General features: G+C 36.2%; 1 protein-coding gene and 1 long non-coding RNA gene across 3 annotated transcripts in view; one reads left to right on the forward strand and one right to left on the reverse strand.

Annotated features, from left to right (window-relative positions):
* The window catches only part of LOC150097153 (NPC intracellular cholesterol transporter 2-like), a 54,992-nt gene that overhangs the window by 15,931 nt on the left and 16,304 nt on the right, over positions 1 to 22,757 (reverse strand). The window contains exon 4 of one of the 2 annotated variants that reach the window (XM_090407112.1): positions 21,349 to 21,552. The exons of the other annotated variant lie outside the window; for it this stretch is intronic. Coding sequence (XP_090263238.1) covers positions 21,451 to 21,552 — 102 coding nt within the window. The 3' untranslated portion in view covers positions 21,349 to 21,450. Of the gene's footprint in view, positions 1 to 21,348; positions 21,553 to 22,757 lie in introns of those variants that run through there. 2 annotated transcript variants of the gene reach the window in all.
* LOC150097154 (uncharacterized) lies at positions 455 to 7,703 on the forward strand. The gene is made up of 3 exons (XR_016549627.1): positions 455 to 992; positions 7,347 to 7,461; positions 7,611 to 7,703. It is a non-coding gene; the product is annotated as an uncharacterized LOC150097154 (long non-coding RNA).

The raw sequence follows: 22,757 nt of genomic DNA on the forward strand, positions 1-22,757 counted from the left end.
TAATTACATTCAAAATGAAATGTTAATTTCTTCTGTGGAATTCCCATAGATGTCGCATCAGTTAAACCAGTGTGCAATAATAACTATTATTATGGTCATTATCTTCTGTTTTGCACTAGCGAAGCATAAGATTGATAAAACATTTTTTTCCTCTGCCACAATGCTAATTACAAAAACGAGTTTCGAATATTTTTCTGCTGCTTCTTGGAACAATAAACACTTAAGGCTCGTGTAAAGCAAGTACCACATTACACATCGTACAAGAGTGCTCTTTGTTTCTCAAAGAGCATCAAACGTGAGTATTTGTATTTCATTACCATTTTTTTCTCCATAAATGGTTAAACCGATATTCCAGTTTTTGATTAGCCAAAATTGAAAGTTGATAGTTATTTAATCTGCATAAGAATTAGTAGTATTTATATTATCGCAAAACGTTTACGAAACCATAAAAGCATCGAGTGTTTCGGGCCCATTGTTATATGGAGTCGTTAAGCAAATGATTGGCTCCATAGAAACAAATAGCATTGCGTAATTAATGTTAAAACTGGTTCATTTAATTGAAAGTTAACTTTTTATTACTGTAAGTAAGCAAAAGCCGGAGTGTGGAAGCGGACTTCTTAGACGTAAAGCCGAATATCACTAACGCGGCGTTTTCACTCTTCGCCGCTTTATAGGGGAGGGGGAGAGAGAGAATGTGGAACTAATTTATTACTTGGTAGATGATGTTAGTCACTGAAATTACTAAAGAGATTCTTGGTAAAAAAATTCTTAGTTTTAATTACGATCTGGATAGAGGAAGCTGTCATTCTTCAGATTATGACAGCAGAAAAACTATGCCCACGTCAGCAGGTCTACAGTGGAGCTCTTTCTTTACTTTGGCGGAAATTCTGTCAGCCTAGATGTTTCGCTGAAGAAACACCAATCTCCCAGAAGGAGCTGAACAAAGTTTGTTTTTGAAGACAGTGAGTATTATGGATCATTTTTTTTTAAAAGTAAGTTATTGATCAGCATTTATTGGTATAGTGCTAGAAATATGCCAAAAGACCAATGTGCATGCTATTTTTAATTCCTTAGCACAACTTGTGTTCGTTTCAGATCACTTGCGTATCAACTTAGTAGTTTTATTAAACTGACTTACTTGGTTTTTTTAAAGTGTATTTTGATTGTAAATGATGTCTGCAATTCACTATCCAGCCGCCAGTTAACTCCGTCTGTTTCATCATCGATAATTCCTCAGGATATATCAAAGTACTTCAGTGATGTAATATAATTATATACTGATAAGAATTTATATAGTTTAATTAATAAATTCAAATATAAAATATATGAAATAAAATTGTTTAACCCGTTATCACTAATCAACAGTGCACAGTTAATAGTAACAAATGGGCTAAATATTAATAACTCATTTTCTTTTAGCTTGGAGTTAACCAGAAATAGTTGCCATGTACGTTAAATCTTGAAACAAAGTAACTGGTTTATTTAATATGTCTTGGAAACCCCCTACTCCCCCTATTTCTCTTAATTAAAACCAATTTACGATGAACTGAAGAGCAGCACACCGGACTACTATACTGTGGCTTGCTCTAAGTTGCCATTCCTTGTTTAAGGAATGTGGAATTTGTTTCAATAGAATTTTAAGTAACATGTTTGTAAAATAGTACATTCGTTTAGTCGAAGACAAAATTGCTACTAGATTAGCTATCTCAATGAAGAGTGCAACTTAATCTAGCCCATATTTCTACTGTAACTTGCATGCTACTAAAGATAGTCGGGTAAAGCCATAAAGACAGCTGCTGATGCAGGGCCTCTTCAGAATAATTTCAATAATTAACTGTGCAAGTAGAAGAGTAGAGGTTGATATGATACCAGATCAACATACATAAGTCTGTACAGATAATGATGGATAGTAGTTGAATTTCAAGGTACACATTGCAAAAGTAGTGAACACAGCACAAAAGTTCTAATATATCGATAAAACTGATACGTAAAGATAAATTCCTCTATAAAGCTTTTGTCATCCTGAGGTGTGTTTATTTTTTAAATTTCGAGATGATAACAAAAATTTGGGAAGAGTTCAAACGAAGGAGATGAATGAAGAAATGAATCAAATGGATTCCTGGAGTAATGACTTTGAAAGAAATTAAAGAAAGGTATTACAGAACAATAGTGGAAACTATTCAAAAGGAATGCAAAGAGGATACGTCTCAATTCTTGTGGTAGAAAACTATCAAACCCAGAGTGTATTTACATTTGACCAGAAATGTTACAATATGGAGGTATCAAAGTTTTTCAGTGGCTGTAAAAATCAGGTGTGACACAAAGAGAGGGGCGCACCGTCTCCACTGATATTCATCTCTATAGATCAGATTATGAAGGGAGCTAGATGCAATGAAGAGAATATGGAAATAAGCAGGAATGTGGAAAGTTTCATTTGCATTCTGAATGAGAACCTACAAAACAAGTGAAAGGTTAATTAGTTAGTTACTGTTTTTAGTGAAGATGGCAAACTGAATAAATATGGAAATAGGCAATAGAATAAGCAAAAGTGGAATCGTGGAGAGTCAGCTGAATAAATGTATCTGATACTAATTACGTAGTGGATTTTATCCTTTATCCAAGTGTAAGCAAAAAAAAAAAAAGTTTGCACCTGAAGTACTTTCAGGACTGGGGCAACTCGTGGTAAAGGTAGACTAAGTTCTCATCACTTGCCTTAGTATCTCCCATAATGCAAAACACATCTCCTTGAGGAGATGTATAATGCCATGCATTAAGCAATGGGCCATCACCCAGACCGGTTTCGACCTTTATTGCGGTCTCATCAGTGGGAGCCAGACCCAGAGGTGGTGATATTAAGATGGAAGTAATGGAGAAGTCATATTTACCTATACGACTTGCCAAACGGTGTCACACCCTCTTATTAAAATTCAAGGCAAGTGATGAGAACTTATACTACCTTTACCACGAGTTGCCCCAGTCCTGAAAGTACTTCAAGTGCAACTTTGTTTGCTTACAATTGGATAAAGGATAAAACCCACTATATAATTAGTAGCATTGCCAAATGAAAAAACTTCCATAAATGTATATGATATAAGCGAGATATCAGAACTGGCTGGAAATAACACTTGATCAAAGACTGGAGACCACAGATATGAGAGTTCTGAGAAAATTAGGAGCGTAAATAGATATAACCAACTACAGAATCGTATTGAAAATGAGGATATTATCAAGAAACTTGCTACTTTTATATTCAAAAACGAGACTATTAGCAGAACCATTGTGTGTTCCGGGTGGAATGGTCACTTAAACAGAATACGAGAGGAAAAGTTAGCAAAAATAGGTGTTTGATGCCAGGCCCAGAGGGCTTCCAAGATCTAGGAAGATTGATGCAGGTAGTGGGACCTTAGAAGACCAAAATAAAAGATCTGACAATACTAGAGTCCTTACACATAAAATTGTCTGTACGAACTCGGTCAAAAGGTAAACATTTCATACATCATAGTAACCTGTACCCTCTTTCGAGGTATATATCAAAAATTTCATGAATATCAAGTTGGGGTTCTTTGGCTGTTTGTCACTCTTCGATGAACACGTGAAACTTCTTCACTTAAAGCAGCCTGTTTTTAACAAGCTAACGGGTCCTTTCTTATCCCCTACTAGGCTCTGAATAAAATCAGTAGCATTACTGTTATTGTTAATAACCAGCGTATACGAACGATACTTTCGGTAATTGATTGAGTTCAGACTGAGTTGTTCTAAATGTAAAGCACGTCCAGGAATCGTATAGTCTTCTTCATTAATGAGATTTAGTGGAAACTTGAAAACTGAATTCATTATCCAGTAGTAAAAAATTGATGTAACACCACCTCTGGATAATTTTGTAGGCCGAGAATTTTTAATACAATTAGAGGGAAACTGTGGCGATCTGTTGGTGGGGAAGGGGTCAGTTCTAAGGATACCAGTATCATAGAGTCGGGGAAACTATGCTCTTTTGCTTGAGCAATGCAGCATGCCCTCTGAAGATTCCAAATATTCATTTACGCCAATTATACCAATTAACTATATTTACGTATTCTTGGAATCGACCCAAGTTTTCAGCATAATTTCCAGTATTTAAAAAAATGTATTCGGGGATACTCGAAAGAAACAGGAAAGTTTTTATTTTAACCCGAGTTAAAACTTTCCTGTTTTAACATAGTACCACTCAGTGGTGCACTCAGAGGGGGGGGGGGGGGGCAAGGGGTCCAGGCACCCCTTGGCCCCCTTGGGAAAAAAAAAGGAAAAAAACACTAGAAAAATTTCCAAAAATCTTTTCCTAATTAAAATTCATTTTTTTAATTTATGTTGTGTGCTACTTTTAGCGATCACTGCAGATGCTCAGTTATAGGTCGTATGCGATGTGTAGTGTGTATTCGCAAAACGTCTACTCAACTCGCCCCCCCCCCCCCCCAAAAAAGTTAAATCCTGAGCGCTCGGCCCCCTCCAAGATTAAATCCTGAGTGCGCCACTGGTACCACTACACAGAAGGATTCGCAACGGCAGCTACAAGATTAATTCCAAGCCATAATGATTTCACGTACTAGAAGCGTGTCGCAATTTGAGACAAGGAAATAACACAGGATTTTCAGACATGAGCGATGTGAGTAATCATCGATCAAAGCATGTTATTTACCAAGACTGCATATCAAATCCTTGAAAATATTGCGAAATTTGAGTTTGTGAAGAGTCGTACTGCGATGGGAGAGGCAAAAAAGTTCATAATCACCTAGAACAAAAATAATATTAAAACAACTCTTCTTATATATCCTAAAAGAAAAAGAAGACATTTTTACAATTTGAAACATGCGGGTTAGAAGGTTTAAAGATATGTTCTTTCTTGTGGTTATATCTTGCTTTAATATCATTTTTGTTCTAGGACGTATTTGTTAGAACTTTCAGCTCCCACTCGTCTATTTTCCTACTAATCATCTTCTCACAAATGTTAAAAGTACGTGTTTATCTTCTAGTTATTCAATAAATGGAAAGACACAGACGTAGTTTCGATATACGCATAGCAAGTTATGTGGGTTTTTTAATAAGTGGAAACTTATCTGGAAATAATGAGAGTTAATTTTATGTACCTCCTTAGAAAAGTTGTAACCCTATCGTATATTAATAACCCAGACGAGCTGAGAATTAGATAATCCGGAAATTGCTCCACAGATTACTTATACATGATGTGCTTCCAAGATGTTATTGGGGTGAAGAAATGCCGATTGTGAAGACATTTGGAATAAACTACAGAGTTCGAAGTCCGCACGACCAACTGCAGAGGAAATTGTCGTAGTACAGTATAGTAAGGAGGACTAAACTATTCCTGAAAGTAAAGTCGTTTAGTCAAAGGCGTATTTGTGAGAAACTAGGAGTGCATTCTCATAAAGAATTCATTAATGAACATAATGGGAAAGGTCGTTAGGGTTAGAAATCTGCGACGATGATGCTTACTTGAGAGAGTCGCGATGATAATAAGTTAGCTAACAAAAACAAAAAGTCTATTTAGTAATAAATGAAATGAGGACTTCAAAAAATGAAAGCAAAGCTTGGGAGAGCGTGCCATTAAATAAAGGATTTGCAAGGAGTAGATTTGCTTATAAATAGCAGTAAATAGAACTTCAGATAAAATTATATGCAGGATACAAGAAAGAATTATTTCTAAAATTCTATTATGTATATCTGATCTACACACCTATAGCACATTAGTGCCGTGTGTGGGCAGAAGGAATGGAAGAAAGGAGTCTGTTCACATTTTGCTTGAACAGTTGAGGATTGTAATCGTTGGGGAAGGCAGAGTGGGGAAGACTGTACCAAAGGACAAAAGTAGATGGAATGAAAGAGGAGACAGTGAAGTTGGGTCGGTAATAATTATAAAGACAGTATTGTTATTAATTTCTGCTAATTCAGCTACAAAATGAGCACATCAGTCATTACTGACAGCATAACATATTTTTAAAATTATATGGTATTGCACGCCGATAGTAATGCAAAGTTTATTTCAATTAAACGAAACCAGGCGAACGGATCGGTGGACACACGCAATTACCAGACAAAATGCACTTCATGGATGCAGTGTAGGAATTCCCTTACTCATTAGATTAAGACCATCGAGGTATCAGACAACAATAGGGTTATGATATATGTGTGTGAGGGGGAATCTCTTTGTGGAACATACCAGATGTTTAATGTATCTAAAACATCAATGTATCAGGAATAAATAATTGGAATAGTACTGAAATAAGATCAGAGTACTATATTTTGGAGGAACTATACAAATGTGAAAATGAATCCTCCTTTGGGCCTTAATCACCTTTGTATTTTACCAGGCCCACTCTCCGCCAGTTTGTGATAGTCATATTTTGGAAATCACTATTTAGGCATGACCACATACTCCTCGACGAGCTAGTCTGACTGTATTTAATGTATCAGCTCATATTCCAAAAGAGATTTTTATTCATTTGACACTAGGACTCTGTAGACAAATCTTTTTTACTTTTTTTTTAATTTATTTTTTAAAGCCTGTCTCGGTAGCACCTGTATTGTGCTATACATACATTGCATTGGAAAGAAACAGGGCTTTCCATAAAAGTAGATTCATACGTAGTTAAAATCGATAGTTCCAGCCCGTACCAGGAGAAATAGCTTCAGGCCACTTACTCCCCCAAACTTCAGGTGGATGGTGCACATGGGTCTAAGACGATTGCCACGCATTCGCGATATCTGCACGTCTGTCCAATCGGCGCCAGGCGCGATGTCATTAACTCGCTTCCTTACAACTTCCATCGCTCTACAAACCAGTCCTCTCTCTCACTGAAGTCTGCGGCTGTTGATCGTTGTCGTTGATGTTTAGTTATGCATAGCTACTCTTCCGTAGAAAGAGAATAAACACGAGACCGTGTTCGTTTCACCGGACTGCGGATATTTCTACACCACTCTTGCAAGTATTTTTAGTCCTTTGGTTTAATAAGTCCATGGATCTTACAGGCGTTTCTGGACCGAGTTAATGAGATGAAACTCAATTTTCATGCTTGCATCACTCAGACGCAAGTATCCAATTCAATATCGCGAACGGATAGATCCCCGATATGGCATTTCATAATAACAACCCTTTCAAAGTTTGTTACTTCTTCACATGCCATTGACAACATACAAAGCCCTATCTACCCTGGAGACACGTCTTCTAAGCTTAGGGTCTAAAATAGATGTCCAATACGAGTTTCAGTAGTATAAATGTACATACTTAATATACAGCAGTAAATTTTCTGAAAGATTTGAGTACCTACTAAAATATAAATTAAATTTTCTAAAAATAGGAAAGATTTCAGTAACTTCTCTAAAAGGTTGTCTTATTAGGATCCATGAAAAAGAAGGAAAAAACCCAACATTTTTTAGGGAGTTCACAATTAACTACTGTTGGATAATAATGTGGTAAGTCAATTTTTATCAGAAGAAAATAACATTATTTATTTATTTATTTTTCATTAAGAATAATATTACAAGAAACTAGTATCAAAGCAATTACTGTAATTAATATTATAGTAATATGATATTAATGAGCACTAAAAATATGTTTTTAGTATTGCAGTTTCATGTTTTGGATTTCCAGATGAGGGCATTTTATATAAAATTTCCAGAAATACGCCGACGCCATGTTGAAAACGACATCTGCTTACAGTTGATTTCGAAGTTAGCAAACACTTTGTGTGATATCTCTGATTCTGTCTCACTCGGATCATCTTATATAAAATTATTATTATTTTTTTTTGTATATTGTAAAGAATTAATTTATTCACTATTTCCAATATATTTGAAGTATATGCCGTTTTAAGTTGTGCATACGTTTAAATGAAGTTTCTTTTTAACTTCATTTGAACTTGATGTGAAAATATTTAAATATTTGGAATTCAATATTGAATTTGGTAGGTGGTGTTCTAACTTAGTATGAACGACTACAGTTCAGTGCAAATTCGTAAGGTAAATACCCAGTTAAATATATTTAATGAAATATATATTTGATTTCAGCTAAAAAAGTTTATTTTTATATATCGTAATGTTTTAGAATATTTGCAGGAAATATTTTAGTCACTTGATGGAGTCATATCAGGTAAGATTTAACTATATAATTATGGTTGTAATAATTAAGATACAACAACTTTTTCGTGATATTTTCATAACACGCAATTATACAAAAATATTACGAATCGTGTAGGAAGATCGTCAATAATAATAATAATAATAATAATAATAATAATAATAATAATAAAAGGCCGATATTCAGGAGCATAGCAACTTTTCAATGATGCTAGGTTGTAGAATACCTCTATGCCCGATTATAGTTATCGACTAGGGAAACTTTAGAGGCATTTTTCAGTTGATGCTAAAAGGTAATTGATCTAATGTAGCTTAAGTCTTTTCCCCCTAGGAAAAATCACGATTTAAATCCCGAAAGTCAACAGATTCGAGTATAGAACATATTTAAGTACAGTAAATACCATTCATAATTAGAATATATTGCCTATTTAAGTACTTGAGGGATGAAAAGAATGTACACACAGTACTGTAAGTACAGTGTGTACATGTTTGGATAAAATATCAAAATTATGGTAAAAATTAAAAAAAAAAAGTTAAGCAAGAAAAAATATTGTTTATTATCGATAAAATTACACAGTTTAGTATAATTCAAAATTACTTAAAAATAAAATATAATTAAAGGAATGGATTTACAATTTTTGGACTTTACAATTAAATGATTTAATTGTAATGTCCAAATATTTAAAGATACGGAGTAAGTACGATAAGTACTACGATTAAAGCGAGGTTCATCGGAGTGGAAAAATGGCGGCTCGCGTGTTAGTGTTTTGTGTCGTGTGTTATTGATGGTGAATTGTGTATTTGACTGATAAGTTTTCAGAGATTTATGCTTATATTCATTAGTAATATCAGTTATTTGCTTGCCGCAATAAACAGGCATTTTACATTTTATTTCCCATACAAGGTAAGTCAACTGACTTCGCAAAGGCGATACGCTAGGCCTACTGCCATTAGTGTCGTTGTTGTATTTTAACATCTTGTTGCTAGTTGACGCGCCTATGCTTGATATTGCTGGTAGTCCTTTGCGGCTGCGGGATATTTTACAAAAACTTCTGCTGGCAGGTCTTTAGACCTGCGGGATATTTTATTAACGCACATACGCAACTAAATCGATATGAGCGTGCCTGACCTGGACGTATTTGCTGATCTGCTCGAAAGAGAGCCAGCTCTTGAACTCATTGATAAACTACAAAAGAAGTTCAAGTTGACATGGCCTACTAGCATGATTGACCCCGACACTATTATTGAGTCACTCGATAAAAAGCTAGCACTCAGTTTTATTAAAAAGCTCCTCAAAAAGTTTGAACGGGATTGGCCCGGCTACTTAAATTTGTATTCCTCACCTGAAGTTGAAGTTGAGGAAAATGAAGACTCCCCACAAGTGGAGGAAAAACTCAATCTAGTTGTCTCTACCTCTAATCCTTCTGATCAAGAAGAAACTCACGCACGTAAGAAGAGAAAAATTCTTGCTGCTGAATCAACAAATGTTGTTGGTATGGAAGAGGATGTTCCCATTTCAGATCCCTCTGTTTCCCACAATGAAAAGGTGCCACCGATTATCCTAAGGGAAAAGCAGAGATGGACAACACTCAGAACCATCATGGCAAATTCACAAATTCATTACACGTCTGCTAAAAATGCAGACGAGGGAATACGAATTCAGCCCACCACGGTGGCTGACTATAGAAACCTTACAAAGGAACTGGATACTAGAGGAACCCAATATCACACATTTTCACTTGCCTCTGAAAAAAATCTGAAAGTAGTCTTACGAGGAGTCTCTGAGGATATTGACACAGATGAAATAGTTACTGACCTTAACCTACAGGAACTACCCCCCATAAAGGTCACTAGAATGTTTAGATCAAATAAGACACCTATGCCTTTAGTCTTAGTAGAAATTCATAACATCTACAAAGACATTTATAATTTAAAATCAATCTGTGGACTCAAAATCACCACAGAACCATTGAGAAAGAAATCATCTTCTGGGCAGTGCCACCGGTGCCAAAAATTTGGCCATGCCCAGAAGCTATGCAAAGCTCAGTTCAGATGCGTAAAATGTGGCGAGAATCACCCCACAAACACCTGCGCCAAGCCAAAAACCACCCCGGCTAAGTGCGCTAATTGTGGGGGTCCCCACCCTGCTAATTATAGAGGGTGTATGCATCATCCCAAAAACAGATGGAATGATCCCAGTCATCAATCTACCTCGTCATCTAATGCGAGAGTTCCTGAAGCTCAGGCTACTCAGTTCTCCAAGAGTGAGAACATGACAACTGGTGCTCGCCCATCATTAACTGAGCCCCTTAAGAAAACGAATCTTCAACATCAAGTAAGAACATATGCTGATGTGGCCCGCTCCAAACAGATAGTACAAACCCAGAACCGGAATACTCCACACTCAAATCTATCAGCTGTTATCACCTCTTCTCTTGCAAACATGCTCCAGGATTTCAGCAACTCAAATCCATCCTTAAGTGTCACAAAAAGATTCCTACAGCAAACCCAATCCATATTATCTGCACTCTCTGATGCATAGGAAAAAAATCGTCCCAAACTCTCTTAGGATTATCGGTTGGAATGCCAACGGTATAAAAAACAAACTATTAGAAATCCAGGAATTTAATAATAGATACAACCCAGATATACTGCTAATTAATGAAACTCACCTGAGGCCTGCTGACACCCTGAAAATCAGAGGGTATCAGATTTACAGAAACGACAGGCTTGGGTATAGAGGTGGAGGTACAGCCACTCTTATCAAAAGCTATATCAATCATCACTCAATAACCAACCCTACTACCACCAACCTCGAAATCACAGGAATCAATGTTCTCACAAACTCAATTGGGAACCTCAAAATTTTTTCTGCTTACAACCCTCCATTAAAGACATTATTGACCTCAGATCTGGATGCCATCCTTGGAGTAAAAGGACCGATCATCATCGCTGGAGACCTCAATGCAAAGCATCCTGCTTGGAACAGTAAATCCACTAACAAAAATGGTCGTATCCTTTCTAGCTACACAGGATTAAACCATGCTGTTGTGGCTGGACCTACCGAACCAACTCATCTCAGTACATCTGGCACTGCTGACATCTTGGATATAGCCATCCTGCAAGACATTAAACTACAGTACAGCCTTACATCACTAAACGAGCTGTCGTCGGATCACAACCCAATTCTACTGCAATTGGGAGAACAAGAATGCCTGTCTCCTCCTCATTCAGGCATATCGTGGGAGAGATTGTCTAAAGCACTTCGGGATCAAATAGGACCCGTCCCACACATATGCACACCAGAAGATGTGGATTCTGCAGTGACTAGCCTCACCCAACAGATTAAGTCCGCTATAATGGTTGCAACCTTCCAGAAACCTGTTCCCAAGCCTGATCGTTTGCCTGAGGACATTATGGACCTGATCAGAGAGAAGAACAGAGCTAGGAAGAGATTTCGTAACACTCGCGCTCCTCAGGATAAGACAGTGCTTAATAGATTGAATGGAGCAGTAAGAGATGCACTTAAAACGCATAGAAACGAAGTTTGGGATAAAAAGTTAGCCTCTATCTCACCTATTGATCACTCTATCTGGGGCCTACTGAGAAACACCAAAAACAAAAACAGATCCCTCCCCCCTATAATCTCAAACCAGGGCCTAATCCACACAGATGCAGATAAGGCAGAAGCCATACTTAAAAATCTTGAGGATCAGTGCAAACCATCTTATAACAACATTGATTTCAATCATCTGTATAAAATCCACAGACAGGTTAGACATGCACTAAACCTCCCGGATACCAGTGCTGATCATATTGCACCCGCATCACCTGTTGAATTATATGATATTATTAAAAAACTTAAGAACAATAAAGCTCCTGGACCAGACAGCATCTCAAACAGGGTGATCAAGCTGCTGCCTCGGAAAGCTATAGTGCATCTGACCAGTATAATAAATGCAATCTTAAGACTTCACTATTTTCCTTCCACCTGGAAACTGGCTGATGTGATTCCTATACATAAGCCAGGCAAAGACCCACACTTACCGCAGAATTATCGTCCAATCAGTCTCATCTCCAACCTGGGTAAGATTGCAGAGAAGGTCATCCTCTCACGACTCCAAACCTCAATAAATGACCTAAACATCCTCCCTAAAGAACAGTTTGGTTTTCGGCAACACCATAGTACTACCCAGCAAATCCATAGAATTGTGGAATATATCATCACCAGCTACAACTGGCGCCAGTACACAGGAGCTGTTTTCCTAGACCTATCTAAAGCATTTGATAAAATCTGGCATTTTGGACTCCTGCACAAACTTATCTCAGCCGGCATCTCACTAAAAATGGTTCATCTAATCCGTTCATATCTTCAGAATAGATCAATGCAAGTTAAAATTAACGGTTCTATATCGTCCCAGCGCCATATCTTTGCTGGAGTGCCACAGGGATCTCTACTGGCTCCATTGCTGTTTTCTGTATACATGTCAGACATCCCTCACAATCCGATGACTTCCATTTTAGCGCTGTATGCGGACGATACGGCAATACTAACCAGATCCCTCAGACCCCACTTCGTTACTAGAAAGCTTCAAGAAAACATTCTAAAGCTGGAGGGTTGGTTCTCTAGGTGGAGATTGGAAGTCAACCCCCTGAAAAGCTCAGCGGTTCTTTTCTCAAAAAGGCCAATGTCTCCTGCAGGAGATGTGTTACTATTCAATACTAAAATTCCCTGGCAGACAGAAACAAATTACCTGGGTGTAATTCTCGACAAAAAGCTATCTTTCAACCAACATATCAAGTCTGCATGTGCAAAAGCATCTAAAGCCATAGCTCAGATTTACCCGCTAATTAATAGAAATAGCAAGCTCAGCAACAGAATCAAATTGCAACTTTACCAGATGACGATTCGTCCCATAATCACCTATGCCTCTCCAGCCTGGAGCCACACCTCTAACGCTAACATTATCAAGATTCAGCGTGTGCAGAACAAGTGCTTGAGAATGATTCTGAACGCCCCGTGGTATGTTAGAAACAGCCAGCTCCATAGAGACACAAATATTCCATATATTCTCTCTTATCTACAATCCTTAGCTTCCAAGTTTTTTCTAAAGACGTCCACACACCCCAATGATTTGATTCAACAAGCTGCAGCATATGAGCCAACGGACATATTCAAATATAGAAGACCAAAAACTATATTAGCCTCCTATAACGATGCATAATCTCCATGCCCATTCAGGGCGAGCAAACTGCTCGTAAATTTTACCCTCACTGTAACCACGACAGATAGCGGGGAATATGAAAAGCATCTTGCTTCACCCTTAAAGACATAAATGTCAATTGTCAATTGTCAATAAGTACTACGAACACTCTACTACTGGCGCAAACTGCATATAAACAACAGCGGAATTGCGCGATGGACAGTGACGCATTAGGCTAATAGCTCGCATCTCACTATGACGTGCATATACTTGCGTGCCAATATGACGCTGTGGTAAACACAGTGCTGCTAACATCCTTCGCCCTCCTAAGTGCTACAAGATGGATTTTTATTAATTTTTATATAAAATACGAGAATTGTATAGGATTGTTGATGATAAAATTAAATATAAATACAAATACAAACAAATATAAATAAATTAATAAATATATTTATATATCGAGAAAAATTGGGGGTGGGTGCTGCATTTGAGGGATAAAAAAAAATCCGAATTTCTGGGAAAAAAAGAGCTCTCATACTACCGTATAAGATCGACTGACTCATCTTCACTTGAAAAAGTCCGTATAAAGATTTCTCGTTGTATATTTAAATAAGTTACATGGTATTTGCTCAGCTAGTAGAGCAAAACGTTTATGCTTTAGTTTTAAATCCGATCATGGTAAGAATGCAATAAAAAATAATAATAAATCATAAGCTTAAAATTTTAAACACTCTGTGCACTGTTCTAACATTACAATAAAATAACTAGGTCTTAGATTACTAGGTTTCAATTTAGCACATTTTTGTAGGTATGGAATCTTACTGTAGCTCACAACTTTAGCAGAGGCGAAAGCTAGGTCTCAAGTATTGCTAAAGGCAATATTTTCTTATCTCATTAAATATTTCTGTATTTAAAAAGATACAAATGAGCTGTATTACCTCTCGAATCCAGTACATTTTAGGGGGATGGAAGATTTCTTTGTCAAACTTTTTTTTTTTTTCTGAAGTGAAATTTTAAGTTATTTATTCATGAAATTGTCAATTAAAATTGTGCCTATTTTAAACTTTGTATTTATTCTAAGCATTTATTAAAGCATTTCAACAGATACTTTTTTTTTTTTTTTTTGAGAATTAAGATAATTTGAGAAGTGATAAAGCAAGCCGTTTTGCTTTAATCAAATCGGCTTGCTATATCAGTGCATTGAATTTCCTTAAAAATCCTAAAAAAGACATTCAATATATACATAAGAATTAAACTACAAGCATTTGAGAATTAAAGACACTACACACAGATAAATATTTAATACAAGCTTGAGTTGTCAGTACTTAGATTTACACATTATATCAGAAATGCTGTTGATTGATCATTTGGCATCTTTTTTTTATAGTGATGGTAAATAAATGATTTAAAATTACTCACTAAATTTCAATACTTATTTGTTATGCATAAATGTATAAATTCATTTTACTATATGTAAATACGTTTATAAATTTTTATTTCGGAATTTACCTGCATTTTATTGTAAACATTAATCTTTGGTTTAAATAAAATTACTAGTTGGTGTGTGTGTTTTATTCAGTGGAAGTATAATACAACAGCACCGTCCCACAGTTGTTACCATTGGTAATGTCCATTTAGTCAGCACATTACGATTATTATATTTGACTTACTGTAAGTGCCATGTGGAACTCATTGCACTTACTGTGTGAAACTAACAATACCAGTAAAGGTATTTACTCATTTAACCTTTATTAGCTGGTAGCCATGATGGATTTGTTCTACACGTCAGTTACGTAAATAAAGCATTTAATATGAAAACTAATTTCGTGAGTATCTCATTACAGAACGAACATAACCAAAAGAATGAAATAATAGCTGATGTACAGAAATTTTTTCCCCCTGCTTTCCCGCCAGTCACATGATACTCTTAAGAACAGAAAATTAAACAATTATTAGCACAGCTTTAAAGAAACTTGGAGTCAGTGGAGCACAAGGTTCGTTACATGTTGGGAAAATGTGAAGACAAAGTTTAAAAAGAAATAAATTAAATATAGAATAAAAAGAATCCATATTTGCATAAAAATCACATGCATACAGTTACGTTATTCGTGTAAAGTGAATATAAAAAATATGGAAAAAGAAATGTCAACCTATGACAACAAGTATAAATATTCATAACAATATACTTACGAAAGAATATATAATATAAGAATATATATACTTACGAAAAGAACACATTATTACAATTTGATGAAACATGTTGGTTAAAGGATTTTAAGAATGTGATTATATCAGTTGCTTTAATATCATTTTGTTCTAGGTGTTTATCAGAACTTTCCAAATCCTATATCTGTAAATAAGAAGTTTGCTAAGAAATTGTATATACATATACCAAATGGTGAGTTAGACGGTCTCGTATGGAGGTTCGAGGGGGGTTTCCATTCCTCAGAACAGGCAAACCGCCCTGTGAATACACAGATCTACACCCAAAAAAATACTTTCCGTTACGGATGCAGCAGTGGATATGTAACCCAGAATATGTAACAAATGCGCATGCTTAATAAATGGCCAAGAAAAAAATGCTATTGGAAGTTAGCCATTGCTCTTAGGGAGAGTTCTGATTAAACAAATTGTATAATAAAACAGTAAAAAGAAAATCCTTCAAGTGAATTGTTCATCCGCCTTACAAATACTCAATATATCGAAAATAAAAATTTTTTTAAATTAGCGCTATCTTTTGTTTTATATTTTCATGTTTACATTTTATTTAAGGAATCGCAAGTTGGAAATGCAGCCTCCCGTAATACAAATTCAATGAACAGACCAAAAATTCAAGATTTCATTAAATGTTCGAATCTCATTATAAGCCGGTTCGCACTTCGAGCTTTTAGTAGTCGGTTTCTTGGCTGGAGATGAGTAGTGGGAGATGAATTTCACGCTCTGAGACCACCCTGCATCTTGTAAGCCTGAAGTAGCTAGGGAAACTACCAGGTTTATTCTCTCGAGCAGGGTTTCGAGATTTATTTAACCCATCTTAAACCCAGGTTTATAACCTTCCACGGGTAGTATCCCCCACCTCTGCGGAAACTTCGCAGTTTATAAGCATACCATGCTTTTCCCATTAAGGATAACATTCTTTCTTGGAAAGAGATCTCCATATTTTTCTTTTCGTCATTTACTGAACATTGTAAGTAAAACATTTAGCACTTTAGAATAAAACTGAGATAGCATTATCTTTTCAAATTAAAGAGCTTTTTGAAACGACTACTCTCTTACACCACTTTAATCCCAACTGCTTTTTTGGAAATCATGGATTTAATAAATGCTGAAGAGAACAGATGCAAGATGTGAATCATTTCACTTATTACAACAAAATAAATACACCACAGCGTTAATTACAACGAATATTACAATTCATATGAAATAAAAACAGCTACTTTGGCTGAATTGTTTTAATTTTTCCTGGTAAATAAGCTAAACTCAAAAATGTAATCCCCCAATCTACTAATGAGATTTTTTCAAATTTAAGTCAGCCGTTCTTAGCAGAGATTTCCTCCAATGCATAAGCAAACCAAACAATGAATGTTTTATGCAGCTGGCTATGAAGACAGTAACTTGATGAAAGTCAAATTACTCTGAAACACGTGGGGATGGCAAAACTGTGCAGCTGATCAGGACACCCTAGACTTAGACTAGTATTAGTCCACATTAAACAACCATCACTGGCATACAATTAATCTGAATAATTTTTTCGCTAATTCATTAGGGGAGGCATTAATAAGTATTAATAATGAATAGTTATTGATTATTATTAATTAATAGCTCAGATTATAATCGGAGCTATTTTCGCCATAGATTTATGGCTGTTCTTTAGGTTCTCCAGAGACCATTCCAAGAGGACGCCAGATTGCATGAGATATTAACTCCTGAAGCGAATCAGATTTGGGAGAAACAAAAACCATAGCATCTGCCCTGGTCTTTATCCATGAATTTCTATACAGAAACTCATTGAGGATTGAGGACTTTCTTAAACTACAGCTTTTAGTACAGTAACGTGGTAAATCGAAAGGAAGCCAGAACGAAAATTATCCTGAACTTTTATTACTTCGCAAGCCAATTAGAAGTTATGCTAACTAGCTTCACAAAACCGTATGAGGACACACACACACAAAAACAACCGAACCATTATACATGTTCAATTCACCCAGTTATGTTCAAATTGTGGTAAATACAGGAAGGTTGATATAATTGAGAATCACTCAGCTGAGGATACAGAGAAGCGTTTTGGGACCCGACGTGAATATGGGAATATTTACGCTCGTCTTTTTCCAATTTAGCATAGCAATTTAGACGAATTAATGACTTTTGTTTTTTTATGTGACTCCCACCTATGAAAGGTTACATGCAAACCTGTAATACATTTGTAATGTGGATAGGCTAAGGATATATTTTTAAATTTATGTTTTTTACACTGCGGAAATATTGTTCTAGAGAGAAAACGTGAAAATTTTCAATCCGGTTCAGGTCGCTAATAATCGGGGCAATGAAATTCATCTCCCACCTAAAAACAATCACACACATCCATGCCTAGGGCAGGGATTTGAACCTGTTGGTTTTGGAGTGGATACGCTAACCACTCGGCCAACCAGGCAAGTCTATTAAGAATAAACTCTCATCTGTTTAGTTCATCTCTAAAGAGAGCATATTATGACACCTTAACTCTTCATAGCTCAGTCGGTATATATATATATATATATATATATATATATATATATATACAGTCTATATATATACATATACATATATATATATATATATATATATATATATATACAGTCTATATATATACATACACACGAAGCTCTTTAGTTTGAAAGACCTGGGTTCGATTCCCGTCTGGGACGGGAAGAACCTGATTAGGAATTTTTATTTGTAGGTTCATACGAAGGTAGAGGGTTTTTCGTTCCTCAGAAACAGACAAACTGGCCAAGAAACACGCAATTTACAGACAATAATCCTTATCATGGTTAGGAAGTCATGGGTCCTTAACTGCTCGTTAGCGCCACTGATAGAATACAACACTTCATGTATAGTCAGTTTTGCTCCACAATACAAATTGCTTCTGGGAGGTATGATTATGGCAACGATGCTTTCATAAAAGTATTCATTTTTTATTAATTATATTACATATTAGGTGCACCTGTTTAGTAAATAGATAAATACTTTCGATCAACTACAAGGAGGTCAGTAGGGTACTGCTTGCTCAAGAGAAACATTTTAAATGGTGGTGGCACATGTCTCTTCACTCTTGTTCTCTAAGAGAGGGACGCTGTAACTACTATCTAGCAAATCCCATCGTTTTGTCCAACATCTTGCGAAGCTATACTTGAAAATACAGTTTTACAAATTCGTTTTAGATCTTATCCGAAACACCTTCCATCTTTATCTATTTTATTAATGCTCACCCAGTTATGTAAAAGAGGCTCCGTAACTCATTCAGTATAGACGAAGCTCTTTGGTCGGAAAGACCTGGGTTCGATTTCCGTCAATGACACGAGGAATCTTTATCTGGTCTCTTTCGACTAAAGGTGAGTTAGGAATTCTCATACGAGATAGGGTTTTTTCCACCCGGAAACTGATTTTTCGTCCCCAGAACAGGCAAATCGCTCCGTGAATACACATGGATTTACAGTCAATAATGGTAAAAATCCCACCAGGAATACTTTGTGGGTAAAGCCTACAAAGTTACCTACCGTCGGAAACGACTGAAAGGGGAAACCAGTTATGTAAGACCCCAAGGGCTTGTATGATTTTCGTAGGTAGAATTTAAATGATTTCCAATTAAAAATTGGAGATTCAACTGAATATTCATGACAAATAGATTTTTTCCTTATCGGCCATTTTTAGCTTCGTTTCAGCAAGCTACTTCATAATGAAGTATACAATGCGCTTGTGCGTGTGTGGAGGGATTCGATAGTGGAGACTGGTGGTGTAGCGAGGAAGTCTCTCCACGATGAGTCCTCGGAAGTGTCACATGAAAAGTGTTCGTTATCCACTAACTTAACTGGATTCTTTATGCTAACGTTCAAAGCACCTTAATGCTGCCATTAAGCGCAATCCTTTGTGAAGTTAATATTCCTGTTTGAATGCTTAAAAATTCTGTTTATTCCTCTTGACAATTATGGAAGTCTATTTGATCAAATATCGTTGCTTCGCAGTAACAATACATGCCCGAGTGCTGCATGCACGAATAGCAAAACAAAGAGGATTCTGAGTTGCATTTAAACCCTTTGGTTCGGTAAAACAATACTGCCGCCAATCGGCAAATGTACCTGCTTTAACAGCGCACAGTTTGAATTCCTTCCTTTCCTCATTAAACAGTGTAGGGGGCTCACTGGCTGTGACCCTTAACCCATTTAAGGAGGTTCAAAGTGGCTTGAAAAACTTCGAGATCAGTCTTTCCGGAATACGTAAGAATATTATCTAATTCTTAGCCCTCCCCGTAGTAAAAGTTTGCTTTTCATGGCTGGGGAGAAAAAGATAAATTCATTTGGATCAAGTGCTTTAGTTGATGAGCTGGTATTTGATAATTTTTGATAATTTAGTTGATGAGCTGGTATTTGTTGCCATAATTTTTGTATGATGCTGTACTGTTAAAGTGATACACCTGTAATTGTTTTACAGGTTTTGAGTAAGGAATCCTCCACATTTTTTATAACTTTGGAGATTTGTTTTAAATTCTGCATCTCCATGGCATCAAATGAGTAATCTTAGAGACCGTTGTTTTGGAAATTACGTTTCATACTTTCCATTGGACCCATTCTCAGCATCGAAGGGAACTACGTTTCCTATTATTTAGGATAGGTTACTCTTGAAGTGAAATTTCTCAACGTGGGAACATTAGTCCCGGGTATTCTTTGTTAATAAAGAAACTATACGCACTGATTCGATTCAGGTTTTCATTTTGAAGTATTTTATTCCAAAAACAGGTATAACTGATTGCCCCTTCCCATGAAGCATTTCGCCGAGTAGCCTGAACTTGTTTAATTTACTCCACACCTTATTTCGCAATGGGGGTAGTTAATGTTGCGATTTTCCCCTCTTTAGAAAAGAAAATGGAGATTTTCTTGACATCCTCGTAATTACGTCGAAGCTAAAATCTCTTTTGTACAATTTTCTTTAATCTGACGCTTTTATTGGTGAAGCAGTTTAGTCCTAATTCTTCACATTTAACATTGCAAACATTCGCGTCTGTAAAAGCCGTTTAAAATATTCTGCTCCCAAAAATCTGAATAATGTGAGAATTGCCCTTGTGTCACACAGTTTCAAGTACATCTTTATGTTTGTTTTATAGTGGATTTAGCATCATCAGCAGTGATTTTTTATGTAGGATATTTTTTGTCTAAAGTTTTTTCATCCATTCCTAGCAGATATTTGAGACAAAAATAATCGCGCATAATATCCCTGCAAGGTTTCTCTTTCAGCCGTATGTAGAAGTCCTGATATGCAGACCTTTGTCCTAATCTTTATGAATTACAGCTACGAGTTCGTAGCTGTAATTCAATCAAGATATCCATTGTAACAGGCTTATCGGAAGCCAATCGCAAATTTAAATCGTATAAAATAGGATAAATTTGGCTTCCGATAAGCCTGTCTTCTCTCAACACGTTAAATTTTCGGCACGAAAACTCCTGGTTTAAGGGTTTCTTTCCTCTTCACAGGATTGCTTTTTGGTATCTACAGTATCTACTTTTTGGTATCTACTTTAGACAAAGAACGCAGTTGCTCTTAGCCCATACCATTTAATCTAATGCTTATTGTTAGATAAATGCGACAGTTATTCATTCAGAAATATAATGCGGATCACTGAGACTTGGTTTTTAAAATACTGAAGATATTTAAATATATATAAAACGTATCAATTTAAGAACAGAAGGGCAAAGCACCCTTGGCGATAGCATTTCGAACAACGATATTAAGCCGCTTACTATTGAGCAATGCCTTCATTTACAGTGGTTTACAAACATTTATTGATATGAGACCAGCTTACATTAATGAACAAAAACTAATGAAGTACTGTGGGCGATTATAATGCTATTTTAGTCATAATTATTGTCTTCTTTTATGCTTTTTCCTCTTTAGTGTTTACTACAACGACAGGAGCCGCAAAACAAGCCATCTTTTCTTCGTCCTCTTCTAATTCAAAAATGGCTTTCGCCGTCACCTGTAAAATAAACAAGTAGTATAAATTTTTCAGTCAGAGACGTAAAATCTTAACTGATTCACTTAGAAATACAAAAGAGTGTTTTTCACTAAAACTGACTTAGATTAGGCGGATGAAGTTGACTAGTCGGATATAGCGAGATGAAGCGGTGTACATGGACAAAAATACGATACAAGGTGCGAAACTTTCCTAAGTAAATACACAGTTTGAGTAGTTTGACGGATAAGGAGATTACCTAAGGGCAAAGATGCTTCTCTCCGTGCATAAAAAAGATGAGGCAAGGCTCTGTCAGCATTAAGAAATTCAACTGTTACAGATCATATTTATTTACTGCGTTTATGATTTCATAATCTATAATCCCACACTCAAAATTACTCATAAAATATTAAAATTATGAACACCTATTGGAAATGTTCCAACTGTTTTCTCCTTGGAAGGCTGATTATGTTAGCTCATTTGAGCTGCCTATGGAAGTGGCGCTTGCGTCCTCTGTGTTTGGTTGCTCGAAGTTTGACTTAAGTTCAAGTCAAGTCGCCGACTGAAAACTCTTTCTAAGCCTTTCTTCGACTGGATCCCGAGTTAGTCGATCTCTGGCATGGGCAAGCGGGTTTTTGAAAGTTGGGTTTTTCATGCCGTAAACTCAAGAAAATCGACGTAGTACCCACATTATTTCAGACAATGACATATCTTGTTAGGCTTAGGTACCAAGAGATAGCAGCACTTGTTTGCCAGCCTCTTCATCGGTGGCTGCTATAATTAGTGATAGACATGAGCCAGCTATCTCTGGTTGGCTACCGGTGGAGATTGAACGGCCCACTCAGTCTCCAAAAGCTATATAGGGTATAAAGGCCTCGCCTATTCCCTATAAGGGAATAAAAAGGCGTCAGCTGATTTATTTTATTTATTTATTGTTCCTAAGATTTCACAAAGTCATCTTTGGATATTGCTTCCATTTATGGATAATATCTGCATGATCAAATTTTGAGAAGTACCAGACATTGAGTTACATAGTTAGGGGAAATTATCGTTCACTATAAAATTTGAACAAATATTGGATTCATTCTTATTAGATCTTTAAAAAGGAAGAAGCATTCTTTCTACTAACAGCTTTATTCCAGTAAAGAATCAAGGAAGAAATGAATGGGTGAAAAGGAAATTGATCGCATCTGGCATCACAAGTTAGGAATTAAGATGTGCACTTTGGA

This window comes from Typopeltis vanoorti, chromosome 17 (genome assembly GCF_054136105.1).
Source record: "Typopeltis vanoorti isolate ZY-2024b chromosome 17, IOZ_Tvanoo_1.0, whole genome shotgun sequence".
Taxonomy (NCBI): domain Eukaryota; kingdom Metazoa; phylum Arthropoda; class Arachnida; order Uropygi; family Thelyphonidae; genus Typopeltis; species Typopeltis vanoorti.